General features: G+C 45.2%; 1 protein-coding gene across 1 annotated transcript in view; it reads left to right on the top strand.

The window, feature by feature from the left end:
* Positions 1-9,552: 9,552 nt before the first annotated feature.
* The window catches only part of DHRS7B (dehydrogenase/reductase 7B), a 66,509-nt gene continuing 56,506 nt past the window's right edge, over positions 9,553-19,555 (top strand). The window contains exons 1-2 of the mRNA XM_025361244.1: positions 9,553-9,633; positions 12,802-13,124. Coding sequence (XP_025217029.1) covers positions 13,105-13,124 — 20 coding nt within the window. The 5' untranslated portion in view covers positions 9,553-9,633; positions 12,802-13,104. The remainder of the gene's footprint in view (positions 9,634-12,801; positions 13,125-19,555) is intronic.

Genomic DNA, 19,555 nt, shown 5'->3' with positions numbered 1-19,555 from the left:
TCTTCCGTCCACCTTTCAGAGGAGCAGCTGAGGGAGTTTTTCTCATGCAACAGGATGATCTGGTGGATTTCCTGCTACAAAGCCCATCGTGACTCTCCTCTGCTGCCTGAATAGAGTCCAACCCCTCCCCAATCTGACCCTATCTTCTTTCCCAATTCTCACCTTCATCCTACCTGCACAGCAGCCAAATAGAAGGACTAACCATTCTCTGAGTGTTCCTTTACATCCTTGCTAATGTCACAAAGGGTGAACTGGACATGTCCAAATTCTCCCCTCCTTCAAGATCCCACAGAAATATCTACTCTTTGATGAAACCTTCCTGGATGCTCACCTTACTCCACTCCCGCTTAAATTTCCACAGCTGTGTATTTGAAACTCCACATGCCACGTTTTCCTGTGACAGCTAAGTGTGTACATATGTTCTCTTCCCCCAGCTCATGAGCTTCTTGTGAGCTGGAGCTGTGCCTGCTTAATCCTTGTCTTCCCATAGCACCCTGAATGGTGTAAATGCTCTAGAAGCATTTGTTGAATGAATGAATTTGTTATAGGCAAGGAGAAGTAAGAAAACGAAGTGCATTGGGCCAGGCACGGTGGCTGATGCCTGTAATCCCAGCACTTTGGGAGGCCGAGGCGGGCGGATCACCTGAGGTTGGGAGTTCAAGACCAGCCTGACCAACGTGGAGAAACCCCCATCTCTACTAAAAATACAAAAAAATTAGCCAGGCAGAGCAGCGCATGCCTGTAATTCCAGCTACACGGGAGGCTGAGGTGAGGCAGGAGAATCGCTTGAACCCAGGAGGTGGAGGTTGCAGTGAGCTGAGAACATGCCATTGCATTGCACTCCAGCCTGGGCAAGAAGAGCGAAACTCCGTCAAGAAAGAAAGAAAGAAAAAGAGATAGAGAGGGAGGGAGGGAGGGAGGGAGAGAGAATGAGAGAAAGAGAAAGAAAGGAAGGAAGGAAGGAAAGAAAGAAAAAAAGAAAGAAAAGAAGGAAAGAAAATAAAATGAAGTGTGTTTTTCCCCATAAGACACCTGAACCACAGATCTAAAAGAATGCCTTGGCAGTACTCTTCTGAGCACTTGGAGTATACTAAGCCCAGGCCTGAAGTCCTTGACTGTAAATAGCTGAACCCTTAGACTCCCTGGATCTCATTTTATGACTCTCCACTCTCTCTGCAGTCACTAAGGGTAGGAGCCTTTGCTTCCCGTTTTCGTCTTACAGATCGACAGTTTATTGTTTTTTTTGAGACAGAGTCTCACTCTGTCGCCCAGGCCAGAGTGCAGTGGTGCCATCTCAGCTCACTGCAACCTCTGCCTCCCGGGTTGAAGCAATTCTCCTGCTTCGGCCTCCCAAGTAGCTGGGATTACAGGTGTATGTCACCACGCCCAGCTAATTTTTGTATTTTTAGTAGAGACAGGGTTTTGCCATGTTGGCCAGGCTGGTCTCGAACTCCTGGCCTCAAGTGATCCACCTGCCTTAGCCTCACAAAGTTCTGAGATTACAGGCATGAGTCACTGTGCCCGGCCCAGGTCAGACAGTTTAAATTAACACAGAAATGCCAAGGGAGAAATGCCAACACAGAATGCAGATGCTGTTTAGCATCTTTTTAGCACCTTTTGAGCCTGGACAATTTAATTATTAATTATTTGCTGCGAGAAATCTTAAGATCAAAGCTTATTTGGAGGCTGGGTACAGTAGCTTACACCTGTAATCCCAGCACTTTGGGAAGCCGAAGTGGATGGACTGCTTGAGCCCAAGAGTTCAAGACCAGCCTGGGCCACATGGTGAGACCCCATCTCTACAAAAAAAAAAAAAAAGTACAAAAATTAACCAGGTGTCGTGGTGTGCTCTGTAGTCCCAGCAACTCAGAAGTCGGAGGAAGGAGAACTGCTTGGGTCCAGAGGGTGAAGGCTGCAGTGAGCCTGTGACTGGGCCACTGTACTCCAGCCTGGGTGACAGAGAGAGACCCTGGCCCCAAAAAACAAAAAAAACAACACACACACACACAACCTTATTTGGCTCAGAGGCAGATTTTCCTGGCCTCGAGGGGGGCTGCGGTCACCTCTGGCATACAAAGATGCTTAGAAACCCATAACCTCCTGTGTGGGTAAATCTATGCTAAAGGAATAAACACTGAACTGAACAACTCCTGAAATGTCCTGTGTTAACATCACTGTGTTAACGGTGAGGGGTTAAGGAGCTGCTTCCCTAAGGGACTGGAAAAGATGGAAGAAACCCACCTCATGGCCAGTAGGCCATGCACTATTCTAGAAGGAGGAACTTAAACGGTAGGGTACATGGTAGCTTATGCATCCCAGTATTCTTCCTGGCAGGAAGGCTGGAAAGGGACAGTGAAGGTCGATCACTTGCCTCGGGAACATCAGTACAGACACCTGCTGGGAAATGGAGAGAATGGGGCTGGAAGGGCCAGGACAAGATGACTCTTGGGAGAGGCACCCAGGCCCCACTGCCTGCTGGAGGAGGGAGGTTGGTAGGAGTGGGCCAGGCAGTGGTCCCGGCTTTGTATTCGAAAAGGCCCTAGAGTTTAGGCTTCGGATCTTACTGCTGTATGAGGCTGCAGCGTCACAGAGAAGACAGTGATGAGAAAAAGGTCACTTGCACTCTCTCCAGCATCACTGCACAGTTTCTGAGGCGCTACCAATGAGTAGATTTTTCCATGAATTCTGAAACTGTCTTTTTTTTTTTTTTTTTTTTTTTTTTTGAGACAGAGTCTCGCTCTGTCGCCCAGGCTGGAGTGCAGTGGCGCGATCTCGGCTCACTGCAAGCTCCGCCTCCCGGGTTCACGCCATTCTCCTGCCTCAGCCTCCCGAGTAGCTGGGACTACAGGCGCCCACAACCGCGCCCGGCTAATTTTTTGTATTTTTAGTAGAGACGGGGTTTCACCGTGGTCTCGATCTCCTGACCTTGTGATCCGCCCGCCTCGGCCTCCCAAAGTGCTGGGATTACAGGCGTGAGCCACCGCGCCCGGCTGAAACTGTCTTATAAAAATCACAAATGCATTACACTGTATATTTGGATGTTAAAATCGTTTTTATTAAATTGAATACTTTAAAAATATTTTATCATTATCATAATCTCATTTTGGCTCTTTTATCCCCCCTTCCATTTATTGAATGCGTTTCCCAAAAAGTGGAAGCTCTGGGGTTAGATATATATGAGAAAAGCAAATAAGACTCTCTCTCATCAAGCCAAGGGTAAGATGTGGCAACTGTTAAACTTACAGGCTGATTCAAACAAAACCCAGACAGCTCCTGGTGGGCATAAAATAGAATTGGTTTCTTATTTGGGAAGCCAAGGTGGGCAGATCACCTGAGGTCAGGAGTTCAAGACCAGCCCAGCCAAGACGGTGAAACCCCATCTGTAGTAAACATAACAAAAATTAGCAGGGCATGGTGTCGTGTGCCTGTAATCCCAGCTACTCATGAGGCTGAGGCAGGAGAATCACTTGAATCTTGAACTCAGGAGGCAGAATTTGCAGCGAGCTGAGATCACGCCACTGCACTGCAGCCTGGGCGACAGAGTGAGACCTGGTTCCTTAGGAGGTCTCGTACACATTCTGCACAATCTCTGAGGGAAGATTTTGTGTGTGTGTGTGTGTGTGTGTGTGTGTGTGTGTGTGAGAGAGAGAGAGAGAGAAAGAGTGGGGAGGCGGGTTGCTTCTGTGTTCATGGGACTCCACTATCAGAGAATTTCCTCCCTGGACTAGAACCAAACCAGCCGGGTCATCATGCTGCAGAGCTGCACCCACTAACCCCACTCCTGTCTGGGAAATCCAGACAGTGTAACTGTTTGCAAGTGTGCTCTGGAGCCAGACTCTCCAGGTTCAATGTCAGTGTCTGAGGTTTTTTCTCATTTGACATCAGCTTATTGTCTGACACAGAGATGTCTTCAACAGGAGTAGAACTATTTGGTAGAAATAATCGAGCTCAGAAAGGTTTTTTTTTTTTTTTTGAGACGGAGTCTTGCTCTGTCGCCCAGGCTGGAGTGCAGTGGCGCGATCTCGGCTCACTGCAAGCTCCGCCTCCCGGGTTCACGCCATTCTCCTGCCTCAGCCTCCCGAGTAGCTGGGACTACAGGCGCCCGCCACCGTGCCCGGCTAATTTTTTTGTATTTTTAGTAGAGACGGGGTTTCACCGTGTTAGCCAGGATGGTCTTGATCTCCTGACCTTGTGATCCGCCCGCCTCAGCCTCCCAAAGTGCTGGGATTACAGGCGTGAGCCACCGCGCCCGGCGGAAGGCTGTTTTTTAAAGTAAATGTGGCTTCTCTGTGACCCATATACATGGTGGAGATGCTCTACATCTGTAACGAACATTGAACATTTGCTGTATTGGTCACTGTGTTGAACACCTGAAATGTGGCTAGTGGGACTGTAGAACTGAATTTTAAATTTTACTGAATTAAACATAAACAGCCACATATAGCTAGTTGCCACCACAGGGGACAGCACTGGTCTAACTCCCAAGTGCCAACAGCTTCTTGTGGACAAATTAATTTTATTAAAATATGTGTTCTGGCCGGGCGCGGTGGCTCAAGCCTGTAATCCCAGCACTTTGGGAGGCCGAGGCGGGCGGATCACGAGGTCAGGAGATCGAGACCATCCCGGCTAACACGGTGAAACCCCGTCTCTACTAAAAAATACAAAAAACTAGCCGGGTGCGGTGGCGGGCGCCTGTAGTCCCAGCTACTCGGGAGGCTGAGGCAGGAGAATGGCGTGAACCCGGGAGGCGGAGCTTGCAGTGAGCTGAGATCCGGCCATTGCACTCCAGCCTGGGCGGCAGAGCGAGACTCCGTCTCAAAAAAAAAAAAAAAAAAAAATATGTGTTCTACCCTGCACTCAGCCTTTCTGGATGTCCCTCTTCCATATAATATAATATCTGATTAAGGATTTGAAGAAAATACAGTATAGATATTGTTTGTTAGAATAGATGTAAGACCCTAAAATACATTTTCATACAAAATTTGATAAACCCTGGCTGGGCGCAGTGGCTCCTGCTTGTAATCCTAGCACTTTGGGAAGCCGAGGCAGGTAGATCACTTGAGGTCAGGAATTAGAAACCAGCCTTGCCAACATGGTGAAACCCCGTCTCTACTAAAAATACAAAACAGTTAGCCAGGCCTGGTGGTGGACCCCTGTAATCCCAGCTAATCGGGAGGCTGAGGCAGAAAAACCACTTGAACACAGGAGGCGGAGCTTGCAGTGAGCCAAGATCGCACCACTGCACGCCAGCTTGGATGAGAGAGCAAGATTCTGTCTCAAAATAAATTAAATAAATAAATAAATAAATAAATAATAAATCCTTTCTCTAAGGAAAGAAATACGGCCTTCTTATTTCTTTTTCTTTTCTTTCTTTTTTTTCTTTCTCTTCTTTTTCTGAGACAGGGCCTCACTCTGTCACCCAGGCTGGAGTGCAGTGGCACGATCTCGACTCAGTGCAACCTCTGCCTCCCTGCTTCAAACGATTCTCCTACCTTAGTTTCCCAAGTTGCTGGGATTGCAGGCGCGCGCCACCACGCCTGGCTAATTTTTGTGTTTTTAGTAGAGAGGGGGTTTCACCATGTTGCTCAGGTTGGTCTCGAACTCCTGGGCTCAAGCGATCCGCCTGCTGCCTGCCTCGGCCTCCCAGAGTGCTGGGATTACAGGCTGAGCCACCGCGCCCGGTCTGAGCTTTCTTATCTCTGAGAGTCACAATTTCTATGAGGCAGCAACCAACATTAGCTTTTAAGTTTCAGGGAGTTTTAGTGAAACCCTATTTCCTGCAGGAAGCTGACATTTTCCAGAAACCACAAATAACAGAACATTTTGTCTCTGTGTCAGCTTCATGCACCCTAGTCTTAAACCAACAATGTTCTTAAAAATGTACTGTTTTTCTTCTCTTATCGCTTCTCAGTTGTTCTAATAATTTGATAGCTTCAGTACACCATTTATGTTCACCTCACACCTCCCGGAGGAGGAGATGGCGTGATACACGGGACTACAAACTATTGATTCCATTCCGCGTGCTTCAGGAAGGTGGCGCTGTTTCCTTGCAGCTCATCGGGTATCTCAGAAAACAAATTTGGCGGAGACGTTTCCGCAGCCTCCAAGCAGCATCGTTCAAAGGACAGGTCAGCAGGAAACAGATTTTATTTTAAAATTCCCAGCAGCACGGGCGGGGGGAGGGGAGGGGACGGGGGAGGGACTTGTTAGAGTTCCTGTCACTAAAGGAAATTCTTCCTAGAGCTATACTAAACTTAGTTATTACAGAAATAGTTTTTTCTGGTTTCATCAGAGGAAAAATATAGTTATGCATCCCAGTAGTTTTGCAACAATTCCACCACCGACAGCAATAAAAACAGCTACAATTTATTGAGTACTAACTTCTGTGGCATTTCACAAGTGTTATCATCTTTGGCCTCACAGTTTCTTTACTATCTTCATTTTAAGGATGAGAGGCTAAGGTTTTGGGGTGTTAAAAAATTCAACATCTGTCTAGCTGTTCTAAGAGGTGTGTAGTGATATCTCAACATGGTCTTGATTTGCATTTCCCTAATGACTAGTAATGTTGATCATCTTTCTATGTGCTTATTTGCCGGTTGTATATTCTCTTCAATGAAATGTTTCTTCATGTCTTTGTCCATTTTTTAAATTGAATTGCTCAATTTTTTCATGTTGCGTTTTGAGAGTTTTTTTTAATTAAAAAAAAAAAGAAACAGGGTCTCACTATGTTGCCCCGGCTGGTCTCAAACTCCTGGGCTCAAGCAATTCTCCCACCTTGGCCTCCCAAAGTCTTAGAATTACAGGTGTGAGCCACCGTGCCTGGCTGATAATGTTTTGTATATTCTAGATATGAGTCCTTTTTCAGGTATATGGTTTGCATATCTATTCTTCCAGTGTGTACTTTGCCTTTTGATTCCATTAACAGAGTCTTTTGCAGAGCAAAACATTTTTAATTTTGATCAAGTCCACTTTATGCATTTTTTCTTTTATGAATCATACTTTCAGTGTCATTTTGAAGAAATCTCTACCAACCCCTAGTTCCTCCACATTTTCTTCTGTACTACCTTCTAAAATTTTTATGCTTTATGTTTAAATCTATTATTCATTTTGAGTTAATTTTCATAAATGGTGTGACGTTTAGGTCAAGGTTCTTTATTATTATTTTTAAATTTTTGTCCATTAACATTCAATTGCTCCAGCACCATTTGTTGAAAAAGCCTATCATCTCATTGAATTGTTTTTTAATCTTTCTTAAAAATCAGATGGACATGCTTGTGTGGTGCTATTTCTGGGTCCTCTATTCTTTCTCATTGACCTATATATTTGTCCTTCAATAATACCAAACAATCTTGAGCTATATAATAAGATTTGAAGCTGGGTGTGGTTGCTCTCGTCTGTAATCCCAGAACTTTGGGAGCCCATGGTGGGAGGGTTGCTTGAGCCCAGGAGTTCGAGACCAGCCTGGTCAACATAGCAAGACCTTGTCTCTACAAAACATACAGAAAAAATTAGCTGGGTGTGGTGGCATGCACCTGTAGTCCCAGCTACCTGGGAGGCTGAAGTGGGAGGATCACCTGAGCCTGGGAGGTTGACGCTGCAATGTGCTTTGTTTGCACCACTGCACTCCAGCCAGGACAACAAAGTAAGACCCTATCTCAAAAAAATAATAATAAAAATTGAAATCAGGTAGAGTGATTCTTTCCATTTTATTATTGTTTTCCAAAATTGTTTTAGCTATTCTAGTTCCTTTGCCTTTCTACATACATTAAAAAAATTTTTTTTCTATATCTTCAAAAAATTTTGCTGGCATTTTGATAGGAATTTTGTTAAACCTGTATATCAATTAAAGGAGAATTGACATCATTACTATGTTGAGTCTTCAGTCCATGAGCCTGGAATGTCTCTTTCTTTCTTTCTTTTTTTTTTTTTTTTGAGAAGGAGTCTCACTCTGTCTCCCAGGCTGGAGTGCAGTGGCGCGATCTCGGCTCACTGCAACCTCCTCCTCCCGGGTTCACACCATTCTCCTGCCACAGCCTCCTGAGTAGCTGGGACTACAGGGTGCCCGCCACCACGCCTGGCTAATTTTTTGTATTTTTGGTAGAGACAGGGTTTCACCGTGTTAGCCAGGATGGTCTCGATCTCCTGACCTCATGATCTGCCCGCTTTGGCCTTCCAAAGTGCTGGGATTACAGGCGTGAGCCACCATGCCCAGCCGGAATGTCTCTTTCTTTAGATCTTAATTCCTTTTTTTTTTTTTTCAAACAGGGTCTCGCTGTGTCGCCCAGGTTAGAGTGCAGTGATGTGATTTTGGCGCACTACAACCTCTGCCTTCCGGACTCAAGCGATCCTCCCACCTCAGCCTCCCAAGTAGCTGGGACTACAGGTTACCATGCCCAGTTAATTTTTTGTATTTTTTTGCAGAGATGGGGTCTTGCCCAGGCTGTCTTGAACTCCTGGACTCACGCCATCTGCCTGCCTCAGCCTCCCAAAGTACTAGGATTATAGGTATGAGCCACTGTGCCCAGCTGATCTTTGATTTCTTACAACAATCTATTGTAGTTTTCAGCTTATAAGTCCTGTACATGTTTCGTTAAACTTCCACCTAAGTATTTTGATTTTTTGAGTGATTATAAATGGTACTGCATTTAAATTTTTGGTTTTCATGTTTGTTGCTAGTATATGGAAATACAATTGATTTTTCTTAAAAAAAAGTTTTTTTTTTTTGAGACAGGGTCTCACTTTGTCACCCAGGCTGGAGTGCAATTGTGCAATCATAGCTCACTGCAGCCTCAAACTCCTGGGCTCAAGTGATCCTCCTGCCTCAGCCTCTCAGGTAGCTGGGACCACAGGAACATGTCACCAAGCCCTGCTACTTAAAAAAAAAAAGTTATTTGTAGAGGTGGGGTCTCACTATGTTGCCCAGGCTGGTCTTGAACTCCTGGGTTTAAGGGATCCTTCCATCTTGGCCTCCCAAAGTGCTGGAGTTCCAGGTGTGTGCCACTGTGCTCAGCTGTGTTGGCATCTGTTGATTGTGTTTTCTCATTTAAGTTTAGATTTTCCCATTTCTTGGTATAATGAGTGCTTTTTGGTGGAAACTTGGACTTTGGGGTGTCATAAGACTCTGGGCCTTATTTAAATCTTGTGTTTTAGCAGGCTTCCTGACCCACTTTGGCAGGGGAAGGGGATGCCTCTTCATTATTGCCAAGTGGGGGTGGAAGTCCAGGCCTTCCACTTGGCCTTTGTTGACATGTGGAGGGAGGTTATTTGGCACGAATGGGAGTTCAGGCTCTCCAGTTGGCCTCCAGGGATACCACCCTTGCTGGGATGGGGAGGGGACCTCCACTGATATGTGGGGTGGGAGGTGGCTTTGTTGCCACTGAGTGATGTTGAAAGTTCTGACTCTCCACTTGGCTCCCTATGGGGACAAGAGTGACTTTATTTTAAATGCAAATCCGCTAACTCCAATTCCAGGAATGCCTCCAAAATGTCTAGTTGATGTATGACTCTTTATATAGGATCACCTATTCACTGTAACTTTTGCCTTTTTACAGAAACAACCCTTGATGCTGTTGCAGAAATCATAGGTTGTGACACCCACAGCATTCTCTCAACCATTTACACATTCCTTCCAGGGTAAGTATATTTTTGTCCCCAAGATATAAGCCCTGGTTCTGGGAGGCTACTGTGTGGAGATCCACTGGCCTTGCGGACACCGAAGACCATGCTTCTGTCTGTAAGTTCCCTCTAATTAATTATCCTATACTGACAAACTGGATTTGTCTGCTTCCTGTGTTTTCCCAGCTCCTTGGGCATTTGGGGATGGCTTTGCCTATATGCCCTTTCATGGAACACTGTCTCTGACACCACCCCAGAGAAGGGGATGAGTGCTTTCTTCCGATCAAGTCGGGTGGAAGTCCAGGTTCTCCATGTGGTTTCCACTGATACCATGCTGGGGGAGAGCCTCCTTGCTGCTCAGTGGGAATGAAAATCCAGCCCTCCACTTGGCCTTCTCTGACACCATGCCAGGGGGAGGGGACGGTGGTGCCTCTTTACAGCCTAGCATGGGTGGCAGTCTGGGCTTTCCAAGAGGCAAGCATGGGGATGGGGTTCTTTCTGTGGTTTGGGCTGGATTAGAGTCATTATTATCTAAACATTTTCTGTCTTTTTTTTTTTTTTTTTTTTTTTGAGATGGAGTCTTGCTGTGTCGCCTGGGCTGGAGTGCAGTGGCCGGATCTCAGCTCACTGCAAGCTCCGCCTCCTGGGTTTACGCCATTCTCCTGCCTCAGCCTCACGAGTAGCTGGGACTACAGGCGCCCGCCACCTCGCCCGGCTAGTTTTTTGTATTTTTTTTTTTAGTAGAGACGGGGTTTCACCGTGTTAGCCAGGATGGTCTCGATCTCCTGACCTCGTGATCCGCCCGTCTCGGCCTCCCAAAGTGCTGGGATTACAGGCTTGAGCCACCGCGTCCGGCCCATTTTCTGTCTTCTGAAGCTGTGCTTTTCCTGGTCCTGTGGCTTTTCTTAGGGCATTGTCTTTGCCTGTCGGCATTTCCAGGTTTCTTACTTCCTAGCACCCAGTCTGGGATATATAAGGCAACACCCACCATGTTGTTCGTTGGGTCTCAGGGTGGCTAGCTGGTTTCCTTCTCTCCACCTTTTGGAGTCTTAGATTGTTTTATATATAATGCCCACAATTTTTAGTTGTACTTAGTAAAAGGAATAGGGAAAATTGTGTCTAGTTCATCTTCTTGGAAACAAAATTCTTCCATCTTGTTTTCATAGAAAGCCATGGAACTGTGCTAACCACTGGAATCTATTTGTTTTGTTTGTTTGTTTTTGAGATGGAGTCTCACTGTGTTGCCCAGGCTGGAGCGCAGTGGCGTGATCTCTGCTCACTGCCACCTCCACCTCTTGGGTTCAAGTGATTCTCCTGCCTCAGCCTCCTGAGTAGCTGGGACTACAGGTACACGACACCATGCCTGGCTGATTTTTTAAAATTTTTAGTAGATGGGGTTTCCCCATGTTGGTCAGGCTGATCTCAAACTCCCGACCTCAGGTGATCCGCCTGCCTCAGCCTCCCAAAGTGCTGGATTACAGGTGTGAGCCACTGCACCCGGCCTACTGGAATCTATTTGTATAATATCCTGGCTGTGAAGTTAGAGTTCTTACACTTGCATTTGGGAGATGCAGTTCAAATTGGTTACCAAAACATTGAAATGTGTTGAGTTGCTTCTAAAACAAATTCCATGCAGGACTGAAGAGTGGGTTGGCTAAGAGGGTAGCAGGCCTAGGAAATGAACCCCAGGAAACTGACTTAGTCAGGCGTTACCCAGTGGAGGGTGTCCAGGTTCTTGGCGTTTTGAACAAAGAATTGGACAAAACGCACAAACAAAGCAAGGAAAGAATGATGCAACAAAAGCACACTCCACAGTGTGGGAGCCTGCCTAGCATGTGGCTCAAGAGCCCAGTTACAGAATTTTCTGCAGTTTAAATATCCTCTAGAGGTTTCCCGTTGGTTACTTGGTGTACACCCTATGTAAAAGAGGTAGTGGCCTGTGATCAGCCTGATTGGTTGCAAGAGGGGACCAATCAGAGGTACCTTCAGTTTTTCATCCGCCAGGCAGAAAAGTAGGGCAGGTTGCAAAGGGAGTAGCTTCTGGTCCTTTTGTTACTTGGGCATGGAAAGTTCCGGTTTTCCTTTTGATTTAGTTCTAGGAAGTCAGCGTGAATTGGCCTTAGGTTCCCTGCCTCCAGACCCTACTTTCCTGCCTCACAGGTTCATATTGGGTTTGTTATAAGGATATTCAAACTTTGTGAATAGGCAAGCAGGAATCTAGAGTTTCTAGAACATTGGAGAGTGACCAGGAGGGTATAAAAACTTGTGTGAAAACACCAAAAATAAATATTTAGTTAAAAATAAAATTTCCCACTTTCAGAGTTTGTGGATATCTGTAAGAATTTCCATGATATATTAATTCGTTAAAGTGAATAAAAGCAAGAACAGAAGGGTGTTTCAGAATGCTATTGTTTGTGTAACAAGGGGGTGTTGAATATATATATAATTGCTTGGTTATCAATAAACTGGCTCTGAAAGGACACACATAGCTAATAGCATTGTTACCTAGGGGGAGGTGAAGTGGGTTCCTGGAGAACAGAGAGGGAGATTTTCCACCTTACACATATTTGCCATCTTACGAATTTTGAATGATGAGAGTCCCCCCACCGCTTCCTTCCTCTGCCCTGCCCCTTCCTTCCTCTGCCCTTTACTCTCAATATCCTCTTTTCATGCTTTTTTTTTTTTTTTTTTAAATCACTTCAGGTCCTTCAAAAAATTTATTTGCAAGAAGTACGTATATATTCTGAATAAAATTCATTTTCAGATATATGTATTTCAAATATCTTGTCTGTTCTATTGTCTTTCCCTTTTCTCAATGGGGTTTTTTCGGTATCTTATAGTTACTGACGCCCAATTTATCAGCCTTTTCCTTTAGGACTGGCACTTTTTGTGTTCTGCTAAAACGTTATTTTCCTCTCTCATGGTTATGATATTCTGCGATTTTATTGTCCAGAGTTGTACTGTTCACATTCAGGTCTACCATCCATCTAGAATTATTTTACTTGAGATAGGAGTCAAGGTTCATTTTCCCCCAATCGACATTCAATTGACGTAGCACTATATATTGAACAAAACTTTCCTTATTGCATTACCGTGGCTACTTGTAGGAGGAAAAAGTGACGACATAGCTGCGGGTCTGTTTCTGGCCTCTCTCTTTTTCATTCATTGTTTTTACCTTTGTACCAGTTATCACACTGTTCTGATTACTGTGGCATTATAATCATCTTGATAACTGTATCGTGAATTCTCCAACTATGTTCTTCGCCGAAAGTCCACGGAACACCAGCCACGACCTTCGGAATTTCCCTCCGGAAGATGAAGGCACTGTAGTTATGCAGGTGGACCCTGTTCAGATCTCTGGTTTAGCGGGTCCTACGTACACCTTGAGGGACGCCCGCCCAACGCGCATGCGCAGCCTCAACGCTGGGATTGGACGGAGCCTCGCCGGCTGCGTACACGTCACTTCCGAGGCGGGAGGATGGACTGACTATGGTCTCTCCGGCAACCAGGTAGGGGCTGGGGAAGAAGGAACCTCCGAGATCAGGGGATAGGGTCTGGCCTTGAGCTGAGGCGACTCCCCGGCCTGGGTGAGGGGAAGCGGTGTAGTGGTCGAGCGAAGGCCGCGGGCCCTGGGGGAGCGCGCGGAATCCCGGGCGGCTTTCGGATCCCCGCGACGCGGAACTCTGAAGGAAGACAGCCCAATCGCTGGGACCAGGGCTTTGGTTCCGGCGAGTGCTTGGCTGGGAACCCCGCCTGTCGCCGAGGTCTCTTGAGTCCGGTTTCTGCGGCTGGAAATGGGTGTCGCGCTGGGCGCTGTGTGTGAAAGGCCTGTGCTCCCAGAGGGCTCTTGGCTCGAGCCTGTTTATTCCCGCATTTCTGCGCGACGTAGGGGAGCCCCCGCAGCGTGTGCCTGCGGCAAGACCGAGGGTTGAGCGCTGGGGGACGGTGGCACCTTAGCCAGTGACGGCGAGTTAGGATTAGCCAAAGGAACTCCGGTTTTTCAGAAGGCAGAAGGAGGGTGCTGACTCGAGCGTCCACGGGAATGGCTGTTTGAGATGTCTTGCTCTTCCAATACTTACTCTGCGGCTTCCTGGCTGTGCGGCTTTGGGCAAACGTTTTAAACTCGGAGTGTCTGTTTCTTCAGCTGTAACTTTGGGAATAACCAACCCACTCATAAGGTTGTTGTGAAGCGTAAATGAGACTGCACTTGCAAGGTGCTCAGCTGGTGTCTGGCACATAGTAGGTATTCAACAAATGGTAGCCACCTAATGCTCTTTTTTCAGTTTCCAAACCTTTGGTGTAATGATTTGAGAATCGTGAAGTTACTTTTGAAATAACGTTTGGGTTTCATACACTCATACATTTAGTAAGCAGAATACTTGCTTACACTGTTGCCGATTGCAACGGTGTGTTTGCGTAATGGAAGCTATGTTTGTGCCTTTATCAAGGGTGTGGAATATGCCTTCCCTACCATGTACATGTCCCCTTTTCTCCATTCCTTAATAATAGTTGATATTTTTTGAGTGTTTGCTATGTTCCAGGCATTGTACTAATCCCTTTACTGAATTACTCAATCCCGTAATAACCCTAATAATAGGAACTATAATCTTCATTTATGGAGGGAGAGATGGGCTTAGAGATGTTGAGAAATTTATCCAAAGGCATAGAGCTATTAGCCAGGCATGGTGGCACACGCCTGTAGTCCCAGCTACTTGTTGGGACCGAGGCAAGTGGATTGCTTGAACCTGGGAGATTGAGGCTGCAGTGAGCCGAGATCACGCCATTGTATTCAAGTCTGGGTGACAAAGTGAGACCCTGTCTTAGCTGGGTACGGTGACTCACACCTTTAGGGGCTGAGGCGGGCGGATCACCTGAGGTCAGGAGTTCGAGACCAGCCTGGCCAACATGGTGAAACCAGTCTCTACTAAAAAATACAAAAATTGGCTGGGCGCTGTGGCTCCAGCACTTTGAGAGGCCGAGGTGGGCGGATCACAAGGTCAGGAGATCGAGACCATCCTGGCTAACACGGTGAAGCCCCGTCTGTACTAAAAAAAGTACAAAAAAATTAGCCGGGCGTGGTGGAGGGCTCCTGTAGTCCCAGCTACTCGGGAGGCTGAGGCAGGAGAATGGCATGAACCCGGGAGGCGGAGCTTGCAGTGAGCCAAGATCCTGCGCTCAAGCCTAGGCGACAGAGCAAGACTCCGTCTCAAAACAAACAAACAAAAATTAGCCGAGCGTGGTGGTAGGTGCCTGTAATCCTAGCTACTTGGGAGGCTTTGGCAGGAGAATTGCTTGAACCTGGGAGGCAGAGGTTGCAGTGAGCTGAGATCCCGCCACTGCACTCTAGTCTGGGCGACAAGAGCGAGACTCCGTCTTGGGGGGCGGGGGGGAAGTGAGACCCTGTCTCAAACAACAACAGTAACAAAGGCATAGAGCCAGTAAAGGCAGATCCAATACCACGTCACTTCAGAACCTAGCACTTAGCTACAAATCTTATTAATTCCTTCAGATACTTATTGAACGCTTACAGTGTACCAGCATTGTGCTGGGTGTTGTGGATACAGTGATGACCAAAACAGATAAAACCCCTGTCTTTAAATTGCTTGTAAATCTAGCAAGGGAGATAGACAGTAAATATATACATAAAACTAAATGTTAATTACGATTGTGATGCATGCTGTGGAGAACAGTAGAGGGTGCTGTGAGAATACATAGTGGAGTCACCGGCAGGCTGGGGGCGGCGGGGGTGTTGGGGGGGAAATGAGGAGAGACAGGGAAGGCTTTCCCAAGAAAATAATATTTAGCTGAGACTTCAAGGACTGAGTTGGAGTTAAATGGACAAAGAGCTAACAGAAGGAGGGAAGGGCATGTGTGAAGTCTTGAGACTAGGAGGAGCTTGTATCTTGTTACGTAAAGACCTGTGTGAGGCTGAATGTGGTGGCTCACACCTGTAATCCCAGTGCTTTGGGAGGCTGAGGTGGGAGGATCACGTGAGGCGGGGAGTTTGAGACTAGCCTGGGCAACAAAGGGAGACCCCATCTCTACAAAAAATAAAAAATTATCTAGGTGTGGTGGTGTGCACCTGTCGTCCCAGTTACTCAGAAGGCTGAGTCAGGAGGATCACTTGAGCCCAGGAGTTTGAGGCTGCAGTAAACTGCATTCCAGCCTGGGCAACAAGTAAGACCCTGACTCAAAAAAAAAAAAAAGAAAAAGAATAATAAGCATTAAACCAGACTGGGATGTATTATGGATAATATACTAATGCAGTTTCTTTCAGAAAAAGAAATACTACATACAAATAAATACCACCATTTATTTGTATGTAGCTGAGCAGATACAACCCATTATGTAGTCTCAAGATGAATGGTAATTTGTCCTCTTGTAAGAAGACTTGACATTTGCTGTACATGCTTTCATAGTTCATTCTAAATTCATCTGGTAATAGAGTTGGTCATCTGTGCTACCTAGTTACTTTTTTCCAAAGGAAAACATAAAACAGCTCTATGATAAAACAAGTAGTTGAGGTGCCTAGGTTAAACTCCCACAGTGATAGGGCGGGGTCATTTTCTTCCTGGATATTTCCATTTAAAATAGGGGGTTCAGGGGGTTTGGCTGAGCATGGTGGCTCACGCCTGTAATTCCAGTACTTTGGGAGGCTGAGGAGAGCAGATCACTTGCAGTCAGGAGTTTGAGACCAGCCTAGCCAACATGTCGAACCCCATCTCTATTAAAAATACAAAAATTAGCTGGGTGTGGTGGCACGCGCCTGTAATTCCAGCTACTTGGGAGGCTGAGGCAGAAGAATCACTTGAACCGGGAGGCGGAGGTTGCAATGAGTCGAGATTGTGCCTCTGCACTCCAGCCTGGGCTACAGAGTGAGACTTCATCTCAAAAAAAAATTAAAAAAAAAAAATTAATAAATAAATATAAAGGAGGGGGTTCCAGGCCCTTCAGAAAAACAGTCCTGGGTTTTACTGTATTTATTGGGTTTAAAAAAGCTAAGGTAGGGCTAGTTTATTTAGCCTTTAAAAAGATTTGCATGCATATCAAAGGGAAAGAGGAATAATTTATAAATACTGGGTTTTTCAAAGAAATACTGTAAGGAAAAGGAAGGAGAGAAAAGATCTCCTTCCCTTTAGGCAACAGGGAAAATTCAGTTTTAAAATTTTTACTCTATGTTTGCATGACAACTAAAAAAAATTTACTTACAGTACGGTAAAATGTTGGACTAGAGCAACATCCATAATGTTGGCTGGTGTAGGAATTATTCATTCCCACCCCATTATACACATATGAAACCTTTCTTTGGTAGCCAATGTTATTTTAATGCAGAAATTAACTCTCTATTCTGGAAAGCCATAAGCATGAGGGTGAAAATTGGGATTGAACGGCATGTAAGTTCATTTTGAAAGCTTCTTGCCACCCACCCAGATAGGAAATACAACAAATTCCTTAGGATTTTACCTGAACTCTCCCTCCCATCTTCTAAAGTTCCCAGTAACATGAGACTTGGCCACTTAAACTGCTTAGTGGAGGGAGAGGTCTGTGATGGCCACTGAGTTTGCTACCGGAAAAGAGTCTTGATCCAGACCTCAAGAGAGGGTTCTTGGATCTTTTGTAAGAAATAATTTGAGGCCAATCCATAGAGAAAAGTGAAAGCAAGTTTATTAGAGAAGTAAAGAAACAAGATAATGGCTACTCCATAGGCACAGCAGCCCTGAGGGCTGTTGGCTGGCCACTTTTATGGTCATTTCCTGATTATATGCTAAACAAGGGGTGGATTATTCATGAGTTTTCCAGGAAAGGGGTGGTAATTCCCGGAACTGAGGGTTCCTTCCCTTCATAGACCATATAGGGTAATTTCTTGACTGTGCCATGGCATTTGTAAACTGGTATAGTGCTGGTGGAAGTGTTGTTTAGTGTGCTAATGCATTATAATTAGAATGTATGAGCAGTGAGGATGATCAGAGGTCACTTTCATTGCCATTTTCCATTTGGTGGGTTTTGACTGGCTTCTTTACCTCAGCCTGCTTTATCAGCAAGGTCTTTGTGACTTGTATCTTATGCGACCTCTGTCTCATCTTGTGACTTAGAATGCCTAACCTGGGAATGCAGCCCAGTAGGTCTCAGCCTTATTTTACCCAGCCTGTATTCAAAATAGAGTTGCTCTGGTTCAGATGACTGATAAATTGATTGAATATTGCTTACCAGTGGTTTGAGCTTTCTTGCTGTACTTAGCTAGTGTTTTATTAAGTAAGCTATGTTTACACTAGGAACACTAAGTTCTGAAGGGGATATACATTTTTCCAGTTTATATGAGCAGCACTTAGTGGTCATTAAATTACTACTTTAGGAAACTACCATTGCAGAATTCTGTATGAGTATGGCATTGTAATCCAGATTAGTTTAAAATATTAGCTAAACTAAATCAAGGAAACTGTACTGAGTTCCTGTTAAGCAGCTATTGGTTTAAAGTGTTAGCTAAACTGAATCAAGGAAACTACTGAGTTCCTGTTAAGCAGCTAGCTTGTTTATGTTCAATTGTTGCTTAGAACCATTTGTGTTCTGTTTGAGTTGTTAAAAGAAAAACTTTAGACAAAATAAATTCAACGGAGTTTAACTGAACAAAGAATGATTTGCAAATCAGCAGCTTCTGGAATTAGAATAGGTTCAGAGTGACTCCAGGGCAGCTACATGGTTGGATAGTATTTATGGACAGAAACAGGAAAGTGACATACAGAAAACGGAAGTGAGGTAGAGGCCAGGCCCAATTGCTTATACCTATAATCCCAGCACTTTAGGAGGCCAAGGTAGGAGGATTGCTTGGAGCCCAGGAGTTCGAGACCACCCTGGGCAACATAGGGAGACCCCCATCTCTACAAGAAAAAAGAAATGTATATATATGTGTGTGTGTGTGTGTGTGTATGGTATATATATCTGTATATGTATGCGTGTGCGTGTGTGTGTGTGTGTGTGTGTGTGTGTGTGTGTATATATATGAAAGCAGGTGTACCACTCATTCCTGTGGTCCTAGCTACTTGGGAGACTGAGGTGGGAGGATCGCTTGAACCTGGGAGGTTGAGGCTGCAGTGAGTCATGATCACACCACTGTACCCCAGCCTGGGCGGCAGAGGGAGATCCCCTGTCTCAAAAAAAAAAAAAAAAAAAGTGAGGTACATAAACAGCTAGATTGGTTGCAGCCTAGTGTTTGCCTTATTTGAGCAATTGGCTGCCTATGACTGGCTGAAACTGGGCTGCTGTGATTGGTTGAGACTGGGCTACTTGTTACAAGAGTAGGTTAAAGGTTGTTTGCACATCCAGTTAGGTTACAAGTCACTAGGTATGGAGGGACATTTAGGCTAAACTTAAAATATGTAAGGAGGCAGCTTTAGGCTAAACTTCTTGTAACAAGGTGATTAGAGCTAAGCTTAGGGATCTGTTCATCTCTTAGTATTAGAATCCTTCCTGTTTAAAGTTCCAACTAAAGGATTATTATTATTTTTTTTACATGACCCCCTATTTGATGCACTTAAGAGTTAAGAATGTGGGCTTCAGAGTCTGAATACATTGGTTGAAATCTCTTTTCCACCATTTACTAGCCATGTGACTTCAGGTACTTTTCTTATGTAACAAATGAAAATAACTGTCATACCTACCTCAGGATTGCTGTGAGGATGAAATGAAATCATGGGTATGGAGAATGTGTAGTTCAGCGTCTGGCACATTGCAAATATTTTACAAAGTTAGTAATTGTTATTAATATTTTTCCTTTTCAATAGCCATATATGGTAATGTGAACCCAGAAAATCTGAGACAGGTCTCAGTTAATTCAGAGAGTTTATTTTGCCAAGGTTGAGGACGTGCCCATGACACAGCCTCAGGAAGTCCTGATGACGTGTGCCCAAGGTGGTCGGGGCACAGCTTGGTTTTATACATTTTA

Source organism: Theropithecus gelada, chromosome 16 (genome assembly GCF_003255815.1).
Source record: "Theropithecus gelada isolate Dixy chromosome 16, Tgel_1.0, whole genome shotgun sequence".
In the NCBI taxonomy this organism is placed as follows: domain Eukaryota; kingdom Metazoa; phylum Chordata; class Mammalia; order Primates; family Cercopithecidae; genus Theropithecus; species Theropithecus gelada.
The sequence above is the reverse complement of the archived record's forward strand: the minus strand, read 5'-3'. Positions and strand labels throughout refer to the sequence as shown.